Raw genomic sequence first — 12468 nt, 5'->3', positions numbered from 1 at the left:
AGTCTATTTTGCTACTTTAATGACTAGAACTTTTCTAGCCACCAATACAAATGCAAAATAGGCTCAAAGGTCGGTTGTTTTACGACTTTTCACTTAGCAGAGGCTCTAACCTTTTAGAGCTGATACATTATAGAATGGAATGCAGTGAATAATTATTTCAAATTGGAAACAATGAGACGGGGACCTCCGTCACCAGATCAACAGTAATTTTGGGCCGCCAGCGACTACTAGAACCCACAAACGTTCTGGTCTAGGCACATTTATCCTACAGGTAACACACTAAACGATAAAACCCCACAATGACCCATCGGGGTTTTTTGATTTGATTCTGGAGGGAAACACCAAAACCGACGATTCGAGAACGCCTTCGCGTAGTCCGCAAGACATCAGGTAACAGACCACTAAGATGCAAAAGACGCATCATCCGGGAGACGCACACGCCGGAGATCGAGAAGCCCAACTTGTACAAAAACCCTTGATTCTTCTGCTGATTTAAAGTAACAGCTTTGCAAATAATGTCAAATATATTATAAAAACCATACAATAGGCCTTTCTGTACATCGATACAAGCTGGGAGAACAGAGAGAACACTAAGTAGCAGAACGGGAGCGCTGTGAACCTGATCGGGCATTTTGATGACGTCGGTACCGATCATCAGCGTACATCGCCGGGGGAGACATACGACAATTACTGCGATCCTCGTATTCACCGTTAGACCTCATCCGTCCTGCAGACGAACCGTTACGCGGAGAACTTGACCTCGAACGCGAACGCCTGTCATGATCCCAACGGTCGCGATCACTAGCCTTAGAGTAACTCCGAGAACGACGAGAATACTGACGGGAGGCAGATCTAAAATAAGGGATATTGAACAAAAGAGTAAACACAAGTAGCTTGGGTAATTAAAAGTTGCTCATTTAGGCAATTTTGGTGTGAGCCCGGCAGATTACACAAGCTTTAACACCGAACCTAACGAGAAAAGATACTAACAACAAGGTAGTGACGTACAGATACCTAAAGCAACCCACCTGGAACGTCGACGACCGAAGCGATTAGCACGATCCCTCATTTCAGCAGGAGCTAAATCACTCGTCAGACAGAGGAACTTTGCTTACTCTTACGATAACCCCGAGTAAATTCCACCTCTATGCGCCGCCCCATGAACCGAGTTTGATCCATGCTGCGCTGAGCGTACTCGGCATCTCTAGAATCCTCAAACGTGAATATCCCAAGACACGGATCGAGTGAAGGAACAATGCCCAAAGTTACACTATGTATCTCTACAACGTTACCTCCGGAGACCGCCAATACTCAATGACGGTATTTCAAAGGACTGAGGTCGACAGGACTGAGACAATACTAAAAATAGAGGCAGACAAAGCACTCCACTCCCAATTTTATACCGGTGGATTTTACGAAAAACTAGTGTCACTAACAGGCACTTCTTGCGATAAGGGGCTTGGGCAAGGAACTCAATGACAGCTAATGCAACATTCCAGCAGCTTATTTGGATTCAAATGACAGACTTCATAAAGAGAACTAGTCATCTCCTAAGCAGTTTTAAAAGGATATTCAACAAAAGCAAAGCCCTTCATACGGCCAGAATAATAATCAGTGGGTATGGTCACATCTATAATGGGACCATACCGCCCAAAAGTTCTGCGAAGATCCTCATGCCTATTAAAGCATTGAGTAAACCGGTAACTAGTACCTGCAAGAATCAGGTAAGTTGTTAACATAGATCGAACAACGCCGAGACATACGCAAGAAATGCCTATCGCCCGCTAAATGTGTAAGCAATGGAAAGTAAAACAAGTGGCTTATAAAAAGAACATGTATTTAGAGTACTTTAACTTGTAAAAATAGTTTTAAACACCAGCTTTAAAATACTAGGGTTTTAATCAATGTGAGGAAGGAAAAGGCATAAAATTAAATTGCAAGCGACTGAAGAAAATCAGCGACTTTTCGGCTATGGTCGCGTATTTAACATACTAAAATCTGAGTGTTTGGATAAAAGCACAGTACATTGATTTAATCCAGTTTATTGGTCTACTATGCATAACGGTTTTGTCTGGAGCAGTGGTTCCAGTTCCTCAAACACTAAGCCAAACCCTGAGTTTTACTTTAAACATCGTAATGCTCCTGTGATTTGTTTAACTATGCAGTTGATTGCACGGGAGCTTGGGTCTTCCCAGATTGTACTTTTGCTGGGCCATGCCAGTAGCCACAACTCTTCTGCACGTCAAGAGTATTTTCTCCCACACTATTGTTACGCCTCAAGTCTTCTTTGAAGATGAAAGAATATGTAATACTCGAACAGAATATGTGTATTCGACCCATAGAAGGCCTTGGTCAACTGATGGCGGGGCACCTAAGTGGCTCCTTTACCAAAACCGAGAGTTAAACAAACAGCTACTGTATTCCACAACCGTGGTCGCTTCTAACTTCGTGGGAGACTTGGAGTACTACAAAACAGTTATTTGTTTATCATTATTGATATGCATCGGTCTCTAAGTTATTTGCAAAACCTTATCTGATTAACAAAGATAGGTTGCATTCAACAATCCATAGACTAAGCTTCGGTGCACTTGACCGCCCTATTATCAGACGTTAATCAACCATTTTCTCTAGGAGGGCATCTTTCTCGTTCTATGCATTTAAAGCTATTTCATTTATGACACTAATGTGCCGGCTTTGACATTTCTTCCTCCATCCTCGGAGCGAAAAAATGTGTAGAGAAGGTCCTTTGTTTACTCGGCTTTTTATTGGAATTTTAAAGATCACCGAAATTAACAAAGATTTAGAGCCCGCTTCCGCTATGGCGATCGGTGATGTCCACTTTGTCCAGAAGATGGTGCCAACCAACCGCTTTTTACTTAAATGTCATTTCCCAACACTCATGCATTGCAATCGTATGCACAGATTTAAGCACTCAGCTCGCAATGCTTTTATTATGCCTGATTTTGCTAGATGTAGGATTTACGATATTTCGGCAAAAAATTTCTTCTCTTATACAAATGAAACTTGAATGTGTTACTTAGCGGTTGATGCATAAATTGAAAGAGCTTGTGGTGCATGTTTGGTCTGTCAGACCCCTGTGGAGTAAGAACCACTTCTGTCTACGAATTTCGTAGCTCTGTCAGCGTTGCTTTGACAATGGGGACAACTATTGTTGTCCCATAAGACTTCCCCATCCTCACACAAACCCCAATTTTAAAAGTACTTTGCATCTTCTAAAAGCCTGCTTTATTTACCAGTGGTCAATGAGAGAGGCAACGGGAGACCTAAAAGGGTGATAACTGATAGGGACTTTGCCAAATGACTTGAACGCCCCCAAGTCGACCTCTACTTTCAGCAGATCTCGCGTACACCCTCCCGAAACTTAATCTTGGCAACGCCAAAAGCAAACATGACCTGGGGAATCAAATTCGAAGAATTTTGTACGTAACTCGCCCGGGCCGTCAGAGAAAGTGGACCATCAGCCAGAGGTTTCATGCATCATGGTCAAATTGTACCTCAATACGGTAAAAAGCCAATGGACCGGTCGCCACTTGTCGTATTTACTGGCAACAGATCCATGCTATCAAAGTGAAGCTGTGATTAATAAAGGTTGACTCCACACGCCCACTGTTAGCGCGTGTGATCGGCCAGCCGAATGATCTGTGACACATCAAGTGTTCACGTTAGAGAGCCAGGCTCTCGCAGATAGTGCACCAGATCACTGAAGCAAATAGGAAATAACCAATTCCCACCATTTGTATGGCGTTAACACAAATGGTCACGATCAACAAATAAAACTCTAATTGGTAATAAAAACTTACTTAAAGCACTAATATACAGCTTCTTGAATATTTCTATCGGTAAGATCTTAGTGGAAAGTCATCCGATTGAAAGCCCCCCACCCACTGATTTTGGTATTTTATCCACAAATGCTCAGAATGTTGCAATGAGGGAGTAAAGTGAATAATATGAAAGAATTGATTGCGTTAAAATATAAAAATCAAGAATAAATACAAAACACTAGTAACCAATGTCCGCCGATGAGCGATGTGATGAGCAAATCAGAGTTGAGAAGGGACCTGATATTTTGGATGGCAACTAACCAGTTGAACGGTGTCCATGACTGATTCGAAACGTTGACTCAAAGCGTTAACTTGGATGCTTGTTCTAAAAGGAAAAAGGAAATGCAGACATGCCATGCTGTCAAGCTTGTAAGTTTAAAATGTTACTTACACAAAGCTAATGTAAATTTGGTTGTATTCGGTATTGTTACTGAGGCAAAGCTTCGGGAGACTGTGAAAACAAGAACTAGGGGATTATCATCACAATGATATCAGATGAATCAATTAACCAAACATTTATACTTTACCATAATCAGGTTTTGACTACCGAATCCAACCTATTTACTTTTAATGCACTTAACTGCCAAAATTAGGAAGAAGTTTTCATGGGCAACTATGGCGTACTGGTTATCAACGTCAGTAACCCATGTACTCTTGGTCGCCGCTAACATACATGCATCAACAACTTTTTTTTGCTAATTTTCACGAAATCAATGAGCTAGATTCACCCGAACATTCTTTGAAAACCAAACGCCTTGATTAATCAAAAATAGGTATAGCACATAAGGAACTCCAACTAAAATGTACAAAGAAGTCTAACAAGAGCGAGTTCCAATAACGGGAGAACGGTTCTAATAAGTCAGTCGGGTTGGCTCCTAATTGAGCGCCCAGACAGAAGCAAAAAAAAACGCACTACATGGAGAAGACAGGTTCGTCGAATTCAAGGATTTGGTAGACATGTAGCTCCCTGGTCGTACGGGCGGGTACCCACTCGTTCAGCCTGGCATTACCTACGTTCAAAACTGTGGAATGGTAGAGCGAAAGCAAATTCACAGTCTCTACATATAGGGGCACGTAGTTCCAATTCGTCACATTGAAGGGATACTATAAAAAGAAGAGAGAAGGTTAGGATATCTGCTGATGCTCGTGCTGAACAAAATATTCACATTGTAGCAACCTTCCAATTGTCAGGAAGAACATATTTTTGAAAATTCTTTAAAGGAACTTCACAAAGGTCGGCAACCCGTTAGCACATACAAGTTTGTAGTGAGAGTATTTCGTCGATCGATAATAAACACAAGAAAACTTAGATACTAAATTATAAATTTTACTTAAGATTTCCTCATTCACTGCATATGGGAACCGCAATAACTGATTTCGGTCGAAGCAAAAGCCATAAACTCTTCATGAAAGCCAAAACATTTCTATTCTGCTTACACCATTTTTGTGGAAATAAAGTTAGTCTATTCAAACCAATATGAAGGTGAGCACAGAGAAAATCAGTTGAATGATTGCTCATTTAAGACATTATGAGAATTATGCAAACTAAAATTACCAGCCACCACGTTCACGATTGCGCTGACGAACGCGAGGATGGAGTGAGTGGATGGCGAAAGGGAGGAAGAGAAAAAGCAGCTTACAGAGAAGTTTAAGGAGACAACATCGTCCTTGATTTGCACATCGCTGGGCAGGAGTACGGAGGCAGAGGACTGGAGTCTGATAGAACGGGGCAGGAGGAAAAAGACTAGGAGACCAGAGAGGGCCAGGCAGAGAATGACAGTGATGAAAATCTTCACTGTGATTCGCTGCGGTCGCAGGCGCTTGTCAGTGAGTGGGATCAAAGCGATGTATTCACCACCGCCGCCAGAAGAGTCGACATCTAACAAGAAAGTGATTACAACCTCAACTGAAACCTAAGCACAAAACTGAGTGTAAGACGGATCGACAGGGGTCCATGGCTTTACACTGTTGCAGAACCTCAGAATGTCAAAACTAAGGTTAAGTAAGTCCTGATTTCAAAGCTACCCTGCCTGATTTACATGAAGCAATACAAAAGATGAAGGCTCGTGTCCGAAGAACGCGTGTCTGATTATCAAACTTGCTGCACATGACTGGACCGTGCACCCATAACTAAAAATGAATCCGAGTCGTGTAATCGATAAAACTAAGAGGAAAATGTAAAAAAAGAACGTGAGGTTCCAGGTCACATTGGGAATTGCGCCAAGAAAGGAAATCAATGTGGATTAAAGTAATGAAAGTCGAGTCCAGAAATGGGGAAAGCTACAGTCATGTCAACCAATTAGGTAGAGTTCAATCGAAGCCAGAATCCAGATTGTAATGAAGGCGTATGTTATTGGCTACTGTAAATACATTCGTTCATGTTGTCGTTAGTAGTCTCCCATATTCTGCTATGTGTATAATAGCAAATGAGGCAAAATAAGGTGCACAGACTAACATTACTGGGGATATACGAAGCAAAGCTTACATTTAAGATTCACAGACCACCTAAATGTGTGTACTAAAAGGGCGTAAGGGAAGTTGGATTTTTGAGAATATTAAGTTGATAAGTCTGGCTACCTTCTACAATGCCAGTGCCCCTACATGTGGGACATTGCCTTGAAGTTCCAATGCATCCATATGTCGGAATGCTGCATTGATTAGGTGTTCCCATGACTACGTTACCCATGCCAATCTATCGGAAACCAAAAAATCAGATGTAAAACCACAGCATTATAAAGCTTAGTCAAATACCTATTTATGTTGACATATCAGGTCTAGACATGGCACAAGAGTACACGAATCTAGCTTTCTGCAAATGTAGCAAGTTGTACTGTACCGATCAAATAAATTCGACGAACTAAGCATCCGTATATAGTGTCCCAGAACAAGTATGTATATGCATCGATAATAGTTCGCATGACCATCCCTTTCGCAAATCGGAAAATTGTCTCTCAAACTGACTTAAGTACAACGACTGAAGAGCAGCATGAGGATCCAAAACCTGAGAGATGAAAGGAACTACTGCGACTATAAGGCTCAAGGGCTGGTAATGTTACGCGCCCAAAAAAGATAGTCCAAAATAAAAATGTTTTAAGCAACCTTACCTTTAAGAGAGAGCCTAACGACCTCAAATACGTCTAACCCCTTGCCTGCAAGCTATGCGCCCACAACCAGGTTCATATAAACACGGCGGCTTTCGTCTAAAGCATTATCATTTTTGAATTGTGGTTTCTTAATTTTGTATTTTGCAATTTGCTAACAAAGCAAAAAACCATTAAAATATATGACTTTGCCGGTTATTTGCCTCGTTGAGTGTTTTGACGAATCAGAGTTCAGTGTTTTAAGTATGCAAGCGCATTATGGGTGACTCCGTAAACAAAGCGTATTTGCTACATGTATATGCACCCAGTTATCACATAGAGACAGGATTCATCCCACCACTTTTTACACTATTTCTTTGACGGCCCGTTTTTTTAATTATTCAGAGTTATATTGGTAATTTGCTTCATCTCAGTCCTATTGAGGGAATGTATTCGTGGAATCAGTCTTATTTTCTATCTTTGCAATCGTGCTCTACTCCAGCCTGCAAAATGTATAGCTTTAAATAATTGGTCATTGCTTCGCCATTGAAAGTCGCACTCATAGGTCCCATAAGTCATGTCATATCTAAGGACTATATTGCTTGTACATATTTTTGAGTCAATTTTCACTAATCGAGTGGCTGAAGCTTTGAATTACTCCCTATTAAATTTGCCTTCGCGTCCTTAAGGTACTAGGATTTTAACGGCTAGCATCCTCATTAACAGTCTTGCCATTAATGTGTAGTGTACTACAGCACTTAACTTCGCAAGCAAACCATATTTAACAGACATTAATTTGATCATAGCATATCGAGGTCTGCGATTACTCCATGGACGCATTTAATAGGAAATGCTTTAAATTTAGGTCAGAAATGCATCGATTTACGTTCTTTTCAAAACTCTTGCGTCAAGGCACGACTATTGTATCTGAAAAGGAAGAAGGCCTAGCATCACATAAAGTGAGTTCTAATATTATCTAATTTGTCCAAAGCTTCTCCTTCAGAGTGGAATTTTGTCCGTCAGCTCTCCAGGCACATTCGTTTTGTCTCCGATCGCTTTGCGCGTTGTCGACAAACTCATTGCCTTTATTGATTACAAAATGTCCGAGGTTGGTGGACAAAAGTGTCTCTTTCCGACGCTTGGTAGATCACAACTCTGGGTCCGATCAGGGAGATGGGAGAAGTTTGGTGGCGAAATGTTTCGGCTCAAAGATCGAGTTGGTCGGTCTCTTTGCCTGCAACCAGTGAGTATGCGCTTTTTAGATTAGCTCTCTGAACCCTTAGACACATGAAGAGGAGGCGTGTGAATTTGTCAGCAGCCTTGATATAGGAAATAGCGTTCTGCCCTTACGCATATACCAGATCTCCTCAAAATTTCGCGACGAAATTAAACCCAGACTGGGTCTTCTTCGATGTCGTGAGTTTTTGATGAAAGGTGGGAGCGTTTGTCATGTGTCAAATTTGTACTTTTTAGACATGTATTCTTTTGATTTGGATGTTAGAGCTGCTGAGAAAACTTATGATGCTTTGTCGAATGTCTATTCGGACATTTTTCGTACACTTCGTCTACCTGTGTTAAGGGGTGCGTTTCTTATTATAGTGGTTTAGTACTTACTTCTTGTTCCAACATAGCTTGCTTCCGATTCTCATTTTCCATGTTCTGTTTTTAAATCAGAGCCCCAGCGATTAAATTAAAAGAACTGTTTTGCTTGATTAATTTCAGTTGCGGCCGAGGGAGGACTCATGGGTGATTGTCACTCTCATGAGTTTCACTGTCCTCTGGCAGTTGGAGAGGACACTCTCTCGGTTTGTCCAAGGTATGCTTCGCAACAGCACGCTTTGAGTCTTGGCATTTCAAAGTCCTTTTATATCACGTCTTTATCTTATGATATAAACTTCAAAAAATCCGGATTACCGATTCCAACGCCAGCACACCCTAAAGTGATAAAGTACACATACCAGAAGGGGATCGTTATCCTTACAAAAACCACGCCAATGATGTAACCGTAAATCTTTTCATGTACCACTTTTGTAGCTGCAATGAAGCCGTCTTGGCTGCAAACGCGGGTACCGTAGTTTTGGATACTCAATAATTCTTTCTAGATTCTCGAATGTGCCCTGACTGTGGCTTGGATCGACAGACCTTTAAATCGGTCGAGGTAAATCGCCCTTTTCCTAAAAATCACCCACTCTGCCTTGGGCTGGTAGCGCCCGCTAGTAACCTTCACATTTGTCTCACCATTACATTTTATTCATGTACCATAATAATTGAAGGATTCACTACCAAAGTTACCACTTTTATAGAAAAATGATTCCATCTTCCTTCAGCTAGCACACTGTTTCCTACTTGGAGATAAGTACACTTCCAACTTCAATGTCAAGACAACTACACAGAACGGAAGGAAGTACGTTGCCCTCTGTTACTTTTGCATTAGATCAGGATTCTACAAATGGGCTGCTACGGCATTGGCGTAACACGTCTTTTGGCTGCGGCACTTGAACACTTTACTGCCTCCTTGGTGAAAGAAAACCCACCCAAAGAACTCCGCTGGCCTTCGGGCTTCGCGCCGTACAGCGGAGCTATCGCCCTCCAGAAAGTGCGCATTTGACGAGACCATGCTACTTATCCCCGACTAGTAGTAACGGCCTTTTCCGGTTATTGAAGGATAACGCCAGGGATGCGCTGTCGACAGACGAGTTGAATGGAGTCCTTGCTCACTTTATGGAACTTCCTTCAACATCCAACAGCCCCACATCAGGTTCGACATTCTTCGCGGGTCTTCTTCCGCGTGGTGATATTCTCGTGGATGACCGATCTCGTTTGAGCCTTGGGCGAAAGCTACTTGATCTTCGTCGACTCGGCGTACCCTGGATTCTCATCGCCAAGGTGATTTGTTGTATAATTAGGTCTGCACATTTCATAAACTTGTTTCTATGCCTTACCCTCCACTCAGAGTCGCAAAGGCAGTGTAAACTCAGAGTATGAACTCGTGGATGTCAATCGAGGAGGAATTTCCTTCACTGCCAGTCTTAACGATGTCGTGGCTGCTTTCACTCGCTACGATTTCCAAATTCCACTTCCGGACATCTGTGATCATCAGTACAGCAGGCTCTGGCACGAGAATGACACATCCAGATAGTCCTCACGCATGTATGCATGCAAATACACACACGCATAAATATACCGAATACATCTTTCCACTGCATCTGGTATTGTTCCTTAGATCAGGGAAAAGAGCCGAAAGAAGACGACGCATAAGGATCAATAATAACGCAACTACAACCACGCGGAATCCTAGTCATCGACAACGCAAACGCACGCAGATGGGCCTACAGACACACACGCCACATGAAAATGAAAAGGAGTCTCATAAGAGTGCAATATGGCGAGCGAGGGCGCAGCAAGACGGCATGACGATTTTCTCTAAATGCACACTCTTAAACGATTGGCGTGTGGGAAGGGGAAGTTAGAAGCGGAGAGGGTGGAATATATCATCCCTTCAGGGGCAGGCTGCATCCACCTCCCATTCCGGGCTTGATGTGCTGCTCCACCAACTGTCGCAGGCCCTTCACCTCACCCTGCGTCTGCTCCAGCTCCCGTTCCAGCTGTCTGTTAGTCTCGGAGAGCTGTGACACCTTCTTCTCCAGTGTTTTAATCAGGTGAATCTTCCGCTCCCGACACCGACGAGCAGCGTCGCGGTTCCTCGCCCGTTTCTGCTCTAGTCGGTTGAGCTGTGTGGTCAGCGACTCCCCTACAGTCACGGGACGAGAAAAAAGGCCCGAGCAGCGCCTTCGGCCCATTGGCTGCGTTCCACCGAACAGAGACGAGTCCGAAGAAGAAGGCCGGGTGGGACGATTGGTGTCGCTGTCAAGGAGTGATGAGGATTCTTGCACACCGCTGGTAGAAGATGAAACAGCGTCTTGGTGGTGGTGATGCTGCTGCTGTTGCTGCTCAGCGACGTCTTTCACCTCCCCTCCTGCGGTTACATTTGTCTTCGTCGTGACAGTGTCATTGAGAAGGAGAAGGTTGCGGGAGGCGGCGGCAGCAGCGGCCGCAGCCGTGGTGTTCGGAAGGACCACTGCAGTAGTGGGTGAACTAACCAGCGGTGCAGCGATAGAAGAGGACACAGCGGCTGCAGCCGTACCTATCGGTGAGATGAGGATGTAGTTCTGGTTGTTAGAGCTATCTGCAGGACCACTGGAAATGATGAAGCTGTTCTGAGGAATCACGCTGGACTGCACTGCGGTGCTCGACCCCGATGTCGTTGTGATCTCGGAGGATCCAGCTGTTGCCTCCGCGAAAGATTTCGTCAATTGCGGGATGAAACCACTAAAAATAAAGCAGTTTGATTGAGACATAATCGCTTACAAACACCACGTGGCAGGCGATAGACCACAATCTAATGGTCATGTATTGCAACAAGTCTCCTGAATTCACAAGCACGTAGATTGTAAGGCTTGAGTGATAATTCGGGTCCATTGTTTTCGATCCTTCAATGCAACAGACAATTCGTTAAAATAAGGAAGCTGTATAGTAATATTTGATATCCTAATTAAAGTATATGATTCGAAACTACTGTTACTTGGGTAAGTGTGAGCCATCAGAGTCCGGCACCTTGGCAGCGCAAAATCACGTCAGTGGAGAGGGGAGAAGGAAGAGGGGGAGGCCAAATCGTATTTGAAGGTGAGAGCGCAGCTCATAGAAGAGAAGACTCCGCCTCAAAGAATGACTCATTCGATAATGGCATCATCAAACTGTCGGGTGCATGTGCACACGCGCACACACAGTTGCGCGCGCCGATGAGTCATCTGGGATGACGAGGAAGACCTGAATCACACGCGCGTCGGACGTCCTCAAACACGGTGGGCAAGACAAAGCGATAGCCAAAGCAAAAAGTCTTGAGGTTCCTTCTACCGGTTAATTACTTTCTTCGTTGGTGGAGGATTCTAACATGATATTTCACCCCTGGCAGTAACAACGATGTTGTTAAGGAAATGGAGGGATTCCGTATACCTCAGACCTTCGTTACTTGACCTAGTACGTGGTTGGACGATAATACTCGAAACAAAGCAGTGAAGAACGCAAACTGTTCAATTAATGGTTTTAAGGTTACGTCAAATACCTACCAACTAAAATTACGTAACCAATAAATAGGAAAACAACTTGGGTGAAGAATGAAGCCAACCAGGTAGTTGGAGTTTCGGTGCTGCACAGCGATTTGACAAATTGTTTACATAACTTGTTGACTATAAGGACACAGAGACCTTCCGATAGCGGTACGGTTACTAAGACATACTGTCTGAGCATGAAAAACATGTGCTGTGACTAACTTCACGCGATTTCGGATGCTAACACAAAGCAGTAGTCAAAAGGAGCAGTCAGCTTTGGGCCTATTCCGATTTAAACAAATTTACTTGGAAACAGTATTGAAATCGGGGTTCAAGCACATTTAACGTCAGCTTTCCATCCCATTTGATCGACTCATTATGGATACACACTCAAGGTGGAGCTACGAATAAATATCTGCAAACACTTGAGATTGAAGA

General features: G+C 43.2%; 4 protein-coding genes across 4 annotated transcripts; 1 reads left to right on the top strand and 3 right to left on the bottom strand. All coding sequences in view use genetic code 11, as the record gives it.

Annotated features, from left to right (window-relative positions):
- Window positions 1–590: 590 nt before the first annotated feature.
- Window positions 591–1761, bottom strand: EGR_04758 (Splicing factor, arginine/serine-rich 13A; the record flags this gene model as incomplete). Its single annotated transcript, XM_024494007.1, has 5 exons — window positions 591–852; window positions 1029–1080; window positions 1116–1212; window positions 1578–1677; window positions 1712–1761. The coding sequence occupies 5 exons, from the start codon at window positions 1759–1761 to the stop codon at window positions 591–593; spliced, it is 561 nt and encodes a 186-aa protein (XP_024351572.1).
- Window positions 1762–4061: 2300 nt separating this feature from the next.
- Window positions 4062–7022, bottom strand: EGR_04757 (Transmembrane protein 106A; the record flags this gene model as incomplete). The annotated part of the gene is given in 6 exon segments (XM_024494006.1): window positions 4062–4167; window positions 4234–4293; window positions 4756–4946; window positions 5405–5721; window positions 6947–6998; window positions 7011–7022. The coding sequence occupies 6 exon segments, from the start codon at window positions 7020–7022 to the stop codon at window positions 4062–4064; spliced, it is 738 nt and encodes a 245-aa protein (XP_024351571.1).
- Window positions 7023–7794: 772 nt separating this feature from the next.
- On the top strand, window positions 7795–10061 carry EGR_04756 (putative prolyl-tRNA synthetase; the record flags this gene model as incomplete). Its single annotated transcript, XM_024494005.1, has 11 exons — window positions 7795–7881; window positions 7914–8165; window positions 8206–8356; window positions 8396–8503; window positions 8645–8921; window positions 8957–8988; window positions 9025–9080; window positions 9226–9326; window positions 9362–9518; window positions 9587–9808; window positions 9876–10061. The coding sequence occupies 11 exons, from the start codon at window positions 7795–7797 to the stop codon at window positions 10059–10061; spliced, it is 1629 nt and encodes a 542-aa protein (XP_024351570.1).
- Window positions 10062–10413: 352 nt separating this feature from the next.
- EGR_04755 (Transcription factor AP-1) lies at window positions 10414–11280 on the bottom strand (the record flags this gene model as incomplete). Its single annotated transcript, XM_024494004.1, has 1 exon — window positions 10414–11280. One exon carries the CDS (start codon window positions 11278–11280, stop codon window positions 10414–10416), a length of 867 nt encoding a protein of 288 aa, XP_024351569.1.
- Between the last annotated feature and the right edge of the window lie 1188 nt (window positions 11281–12468).

The sequence above is a fragment of the Echinococcus granulosus genome (genome assembly GCF_000524195.1).
Source record: "Echinococcus granulosus chromosome Unknown EG_S00031, whole genome shotgun sequence".
NCBI lineage: Eukaryota > Metazoa > Platyhelminthes > Cestoda > Cyclophyllidea > Taeniidae > Echinococcus > Echinococcus granulosus.
This window is presented reverse-complemented; position numbering and strand designations above follow the sequence as displayed.